The sequence below is a fragment of the Sinocyclocheilus anshuiensis genome, unplaced genomic scaffold (assembly GCF_001515605.1).
Source record: "Sinocyclocheilus anshuiensis isolate Anshui unplaced genomic scaffold, SAMN03320099.WGS_v1.1 scaffold1332, whole genome shotgun sequence".
NCBI classification, from domain to species: domain Eukaryota; kingdom Metazoa; phylum Chordata; class Actinopteri; order Cypriniformes; family Cyprinidae; genus Sinocyclocheilus; species Sinocyclocheilus anshuiensis.
The window spans coordinates 15,595-23,165 of record NW_015546082.1 but is presented as its reverse complement, the minus strand read 5'-3'; the positions used below and the strand labels follow the sequence as shown (position 1 = coordinate 23,165).

The 7,571-nt window shown below is 39.2% G+C and overlaps 1 protein-coding gene across 1 annotated transcript in view; it reads right to left on the bottom strand.

Moving 5' to 3' along the window:
- slc13a5a (solute carrier family 13 member 5a) overlaps positions 1–4,584 on the bottom strand; it is an 11,742-nt gene extending 7,158 nt beyond the window's left edge. Inside the window, exons 1-4 of the mRNA XM_016501408.1 lie at positions 4,348–4,584; positions 2,418–2,546; positions 2,068–2,204; positions 1,803–1,990 (exon numbers count right to left, since the gene is read on the bottom strand). Of these exons, the coding sequence (XP_016356894.1) occupies positions 1,803–1,990; positions 2,068–2,204; positions 2,418–2,546; positions 4,348–4,455 (562 nt within the window). The 5' untranslated portion in view covers positions 4,456–4,584. The remainder of the gene's footprint in view (positions 1–1,802; positions 1,991–2,067; positions 2,205–2,417; positions 2,547–4,347) is intronic.
- Positions 4,585–7,571: the final 2,987 nt, after the last annotated feature.

Here is a 7,571-nt window from a genome sequence, read left to right as displayed (position 1 = left end):
GGGTCCAAAGAAGAGTATGCTAGCGAGATGGAGTCTACTATCCATCTAGAGAGTCTTTGCTTTGTGACCGGAAGCCCTTTGGTGCAGTTACCAAAGCTGACAAAGAGTTGTTCGGACCACCTATAGGGGGCGGAACGCTCAATATAGATACTCAGAGCTCTGACGGGGCAGAGCTGAGATAGCTCTCTGTCCTCTTTAGAGGGAGGAAGTACGGAGAGCGTAATGACCTGTGCTCTGAACGGAGTGGAGAGCACCTTAGGTACGTAACCGTGCCTTGGTTTCAGGACGACTTTAGTGTCGTTAGGCCCGAATTCCAGGCAGGCAGGGCTAATAGAGAGTGCCTGCAGGTCCCCTATTCGCTTTACTGATGCCAGTGGTTTGCCGCGGTTTAGACACCAAGCGGAGAAAAAAGACCACTTTAAGGCGTAGAGGCGTCTCGTAGACGGGGCTCTAGCCTCCGAAATTGTGTTTAAGACTCGCTCTGGGAGGCTCGAAGGCAAATTGGGCAGCGAAAGTTGTCTTCTGAGGCGAAGAGGTCTACCTTCGCCTAAACCCAGCTCTTCAACCGCTTTGGAGAGGATACGGAGAAGCTCGGCATCCATCCCGTCTTTGGTGGTGCTGGGCGCGGACGATGTCGAGGGGGTGGGGTCAGTCACCGAGCCCAACAGCTCCTCTGCATCCGATGCTGCCAATGACATGCTCTCATCAAGCAGTTCGTCCTCACTTCCCCCAAATGAGATCAGGTCGCTCGCACCAGCAGAGGGACGCTGATCAGACTGGGAGAAAAGGACGGGAGAATACTCTCTCTGGGGCGAGAGCGAGGCACGCGGGATCTGGGCCGACGTGGGCTCGCTCACAGCCGGTTGCTCGAGCCCTCTGCCCCGCTGTTTTTTCCTCACAGGTCCCTGGGCGGAAGAAAACGGGAGGGCGCGAGGGGCGGAGTTAGCGGAGAGAGGCGAGACTAAAACTCTCGCAATGAGAGCAATTCCCGTGAGTGCAGCTTCCGCATGGGATTTCCCCAAGCAGGAAACGCACTTCGTGTGGCCGTCATCGGCGTGCAGGGGAGACCTGCACGAACCGCAGTAACGGTATGGCATTTGCAACAATGCCAATCTCTTTTAGTAGCTCTTTTAGTATTGCCGGATGGCGGCAGGGGAAACGGACCAGAACTGCTGTGTCGCTGAAGCGGGAGAAGCAGGTCAGCCGTGCTGAGAGGTCCCGATTCCAGCTGCGAAGGCGTGTCAACGGCGAGCGGCTTCGGATCAGCGTAGAGACGTAGAGTCGTCGCTGAAGGAGAAGAAATCTGAGAATCCTGTGGCGAACGCCCACTTATATAGCCAGATGCCCCGCCCATTCTGGCGGGCTTTGGCAGGCTTTGGCGGGCTTCGTCGCCATTGGCTCGTGCAGCTCCGCTGCCTAGCCATTGGTTCGTTTTTAATACACTGCACGAACCAATGGCCGTGCGGTTTCACTGTGTGAATGAAAAAAGGCTTCAGTTCAGGAGAAAAAAGGCTTTTTCCCATATGCGTCTAGCAAAACGCAGTACGAGTGTAGTATCGAAAGGGAACTAAAGTTTAATATTCAGTTTAATATATTAAAATAATAAAATGATACATATATAATGATAAAAACCCTCTCAATGACACTAAAATAACACTGAACTACAACTCTGCTACAGATGAAATGCACATACGATTTTCATTACTGATGTCTGAACTGGATGATCATATATATTCAGGATATGTTAAGACTATCCCTATTCACTCAACTAAAGGCATCCTCCATCAGACCCTTTTTCTCACCCTGCGTGTCAGGTTGTTTCTCAGTGGTTTTCTCATCACTCTCTGGAGAGGAGACCTGCTCTTGTTCTGTTCTGTTGTTGAGCTGCTCGAGCACAGCTTGAACGATGGGCACCATCATGGCTGTTGTAGCCGTGTTACTGATCCACATGGAGAGGAAGGCCGTTACACCCATGAAGCCCAACATCAGCCTGCAGAAAGGCAGAAGAGGGCTTACTGATACCGCTGTTAACAATGAGAAGATTCCCAGTAGATTTTAAATGCTTACAGAGCAGGTCGTACGCCTACAACGAGCAATACTCGGAGTGCAATTCTCTTGTGTAGGTTCCAGTGCTCGACAGCTACAGCCACCATCAGTCCACCCAGAAACAGCATGTTGGTATCCTTCAGGTACTGCATACACACCTGTCATACAGACATCGGATATTTGAGATACAAAGTTTGAGTTACACACATAATGAATGCATAAAATTGAATTGAGTGGTGTATAGTTAAAAAGAAAAGACTGAGAATAACATAACATGTCATAAACCATGTTTTAAAGCAGGAGAAATTGACGGAAGTAATGTCAGATATACTAATAGGATGACTTTGGTTTATATAGGACTTCAAACCTACATCTTTGGACTCCATGATTCTGAAGAGAGGAAAGAGTACAACTGGCAGGAGACCAGTGACAGCCAGTGGCAGCACTTCGGTACACCAGTACACTGCCATTAGTGTAACAACATACGCACATGCAGCCTCCTGCAGATGAAAAACAAGAGTGTGTCATATCAATATATACATTACCATTTAAAAGTTTGGGGTCAATAAATATATAGTTTTGTTCTGCAAGTATTCAAGTGATCAAAAGAGACAGTAAAGACATGTATAATGCCACAAAAGATTTGTAATTCAAATAATGTTCTTTTGAACTTCCTGTTCATCAAAGAATGCTTGGTTTCTGCAAAAATATTAAGCAGCATAACCGTTTTCAACACTGACGATAACAAGAATTGTTTCTTTAGATGATGAATGGATGGATGGATGGACACATACATATATACACCATGTTTAATAAATAGAATTTTCTGAACCGCAATGGAAGAACATTTCAATTCCCAGAATTTATTATCTGTGAATTCCATTTCTTAGAATTAAAAATCCAGCAAATTCCTTATTACGATTCAATTTTTTTTGTGTGGTGTGTTAATTTGTTAATTGAAAGAGACCAAATTCATTTGTGAATTTTGCCCAACTCTGTGGCATTGTAATTATAAACGGTACATTTTTACACAGTTAACTCAAACTATGCCCAATTCCTATGAGAAATAAAACGGGTTTACAAACTGGGGTCCAGGGAAAAGTTCAGAGAAAATTGTAAACACCTAAATGTGCTGCATTTGACACAGTGTTTATGTGTTTGTAATATCATGCATATAATATCAGCTGTCTGTATTTATATTTTAAGGTGGAAGTCTCTCGCAATCGAATCATCATATTTGGGAATCCTTTGTATCTAGAGAGAGAAAAAAACACACACCACGGAATCGGGACCTTATCTAAACACTGTTAAACTTCCATCTTAGCAACTTAAAATTGTAACATGTAACTGTAGGCATGTTTTGTTTTATGTATTATCGTTGGATGTACTTGAATTCTATCCTCTCACCTAAGACAAGCATAAGGTGCAAAGTTCCTTTCGTTAGGCTATTCAGTCACTCAGAAACACTCTAAATCACAACACGACAAAAAAAAAAAAAAAAAAATCAAAAATAAATTTGTAAACAAACAAAGCAAATAAAGACCAACCAATCTTTTTGATTAATGTTATCCCATTTTGAAACTGAAAACCATGTGGAAACTACCAATTACTATAGCTGTCAAGTGAAAAAATGAGAAGGGGGCTGAGATATAGCAAAAAAAAAAAAAAAAAAATCAGATAACATTCAGACATTTGTGTCAAAATAATGCCATAAAAATCTTAACACATCACACATTGTTATCTTGATTGTAATTATGTAATATTGCTAGCGGCTATATGATGTGACAAACAGTGGTCTACTGTCTAGATGACCGGCACCTGCAACCAGGGTCTTTTTTTTTTTCGTGATTTTGTACAAAATATATAATTTTTAATAAATAACGGAATCAGGTTGAATCGATTATATTGTTTCTATACAATTACGATCTTTGGTTTTATTTATTTGGCACCACGAAAAAAAGACTTTGTGACAACAAAGGGTTAAAACAAAAACAGGGTATCGTGTGTGTGTTTGTGGTGAAGGAATGTGTCGCCCCAATGCATGGTCTCGTACCCATGCTTGTTCTGCAAGATACAGAGAAACCCGGCTGAAAGAACCTCGAAAGATGCGTAAAAGGTTCAACTCTGAGCCTTTCTCGACTCTCTTTGACACTTTTTAGACACACTTGACTGTCAAATCACTCACTGGCCTGTGGGAACTACACAGCACTCGTAAACGTATTTATGGAGCTTAAGCTTTTCAGTTAAGCACAATTATTGCCTATTTAAAACATTTTACATGCATCATAAAATTAGACTTACCTTTGTTCCAATGACAAGTGGCAAAGGAAGGAGAAGAAACGGGGTGCAAAAGAGAATCAGTCCGTTTTTCATCCACCATACATGTTTCAGTATATGTGAAACCATCATTTTTTGGCTTATGATAATTTAACAAAGAAAAGTCCGAAACGGCTGGAAACTGCGCAAAACTTGTATTCTGATCTGTGGACAGTGCTTGGGCTCGCGCTCGCTCTCTCTCTCTCTCTCTCTCTCTCTCTCTTTCTCTCTCTCTCACACACACACACACACACACTCACTCGCTCACTCAGCGCCGCACACATTGGAACGCATAATTAAGCGTAATAACTTACTTATCACTTTAATGTATTTGCTTTTTGGAAATGCAATCACATATGTAGATCTAGATTTTTTTTCATAGTAGGCCACTGACTAACAATTTATAGAGTAGCCCAATCTTGGATTGTCCTAATAACTAATTAAAAAATATATTACATTTATATACAGGATCTAAATGATTCAATGACTTTCACGAGGGTCAAAGTTTTAAGAGAACGTCTAAGTATTTTTTTTCTGCTCATTTACTTGCAGTATGTAAATAAGTAATACAATTTAAAATAATTCTTATCTTTTGTCAATGTATGTCAACGAAAATGGTTCAGCAGTCTGTTGCTATGATTACCTCTTAAGGCGCAACTTCTATTCTATTCTATTCTATTCTTCCAACTTTAGTAGTTATTGAAATATTGCTTAAAATGCTGTTGATACATATATATACTTTAATGTAAAATATTTTTTATTTTATTTTATGTTATTTTTATTTCTTTATTTTTTTCCAAATATTTTGTTTTGATTTACTTTGGAAAACACTGATCCAACAGAGTTCGATTTATAGACCTAAACATTTGTCGGCATTACAATAAATTATTTTCTTTGAATCCTTTGCAAACCTTAACTTCAAAAAGACTTATTAACCTTTTTAAAGACCTCATGTATCCTCTAATTCAGGGATTTTCAGCTTTTACCGACCTATGGACACCCTGAGTTAGCCTCTCAATCAACCTCCCTACATTTTTGGGGGTTTTTCTTGATAACACTTTATAATAAACTTTGTTAAGAACATGGACATTAACAGAAATGTCATGAGAATAAGTTCTGTCTTCTCAATGGACCCCTGTAGTATAGCGTTGATAGATATCTGTTCGCAGCAGTACAATGTTTAAACACTTCTTCTATCTTGACATCTCCTTTACTGTTCACAAACCCCTAAATTCCTGATTAATAGTTTTCACAAGGGTCTTCGAAAGCAATGGACCAGCACAGCCTGAAGGAACTAGGAAGGTGAGATTGGATGTGGAAGAGCAAGGAGAAGACAAGAATGTGCTCTTTTCTGAGTAGAGTTGAATGACAGAGCGATACAGTGGGTTACACATTGCTGCCTTTGCTGAAACTCTACACCTACACAGAACCAGCAGGGAGCCAGACTCACAGACCTGCTGAGAGACTGACAATAGTTCTCTGTGTGAGGGTGAGGATGAGATTTCCTTAAGTCATCACTGAGTTGTGGGAAATCCTGATGAACCCATGGTTTTGTGTTACAGGTGAACTTTTTTACTGCTGCTAGGCTGTAAAAACAATAATAAAAAAAAAAAACAGAGAATAATCAATAACTAGATTAAATAAAACAGTCATAAAATATATATTTTTTTTATTTATGATACAATCAAATTGTGTAATAAAAAAAGTTGAAGTGATTAAACTTGACTTTGGACAACTTTGATTTCTTTTCCACTGGTCACAAATGCATACAAGGAAAAAAACAAGGACATTTAGTTTTATAGTTTTACAGCATGGAATTGTAAAATATTTAACAGACAATTAAAACAAAAAATACAAAGTACAATGTAATGTCAAAGAAACACAAGTCTCTTTTGGGTTAATGTTGCACGTTTTTTTTTTGTTTTGTTTTTTTTAGCTCATTTGCACAGTTTGTTTGCTCATTCTTCTTGTCAGAATTTGTTCAGGTGGTCTGTACCTGGAATTTTGAAGTTTCTAGTATAGAATAGCCTATAAAATGTATTGGTAACACTTTACAATAAGGTTTAATTTGTTAACATTGGCTAGGTAACTTGTCAGTTAATACATAGTGACAGTGTAACAAATATATTGCTTATTATTAAAATGTTAGTTTAAGCATTAACTAACACCGATTAATGGGACCTTTTTGTAAAATGTTATCAATATATTTGCAATATATTTTTAGTAGTTGCATAAACTAATAAAATGTAGGCTATATCTTGCAAAGAACGTCTCTTTGGATAAAAGCATCTGTCAAATGCATAATGTGAGATGTAAAATATCGACAGTGTATCAGCATTTTGTATCAACTGCAGCAAAAGAAAAAAAGTGTTTAAAAAGGAAATAGTTGCTCACAATTCAGAGCTAAGAAAGTGTATTTTTTAAACTAGAAGAGGAGTCTAGAGTTTGAAGGTTTTACACATGTAACCTATATGTTACAGACAAATAGATTTGTGGAGCAGGATGAAAGAACACTTTCCACCATAGACATAATAAATACCTAGACTCCTCATTGGCCGCTCGACCGCACGTCAACGTCGCCGCCATATTGGTGCGGGCAACTCTCATATCGGGACAGGCGAAAACATACCTGACTCGTCGGCAGCTTGGGCATCTACAAACCGTCGCACAATAATAAAAACAGATCTCGGGGTATTATCTTTCACAGGTAAGACTGAACAGTTGTTTCTGTATGTTTTTTGGTAATTTTTAGCTTTATGTTTGACAGCTTAATTAGCCACCAGTGTCAGACTATTAATAGCTAGCGATATCGCTAGTAAGCTGTGAAAGCTGAGACTTTATATGAAATCAAAGTTTAAATGAATGCTTGAGTTTTAACTTTATATTGTAGTTTATATCATAAAGTAAATTGTGTTATGAGCACAATCTGTACAGTGAGCACTTTGACAAGACAATGCCAGACTGTCAGGATTAGGGATGGAGCTAAATCATCATCTCGCTTTAATTTCACTAACGTTACTTATATACAAAGAGTAAGTTTATCATCACTTGATTATAAGGATTTCATAGCTTATCATAAATCTGTGGACTTATTATATATATAGTTTTTTTCCTTTTTAGCCAATTGCAAACAGGACAACGCAAGCCTTAAGGAAAGCTGAAGAAAGCCTGTTCTCTGCATTTCCAAGAGAGTAGGCTATACTTCCACA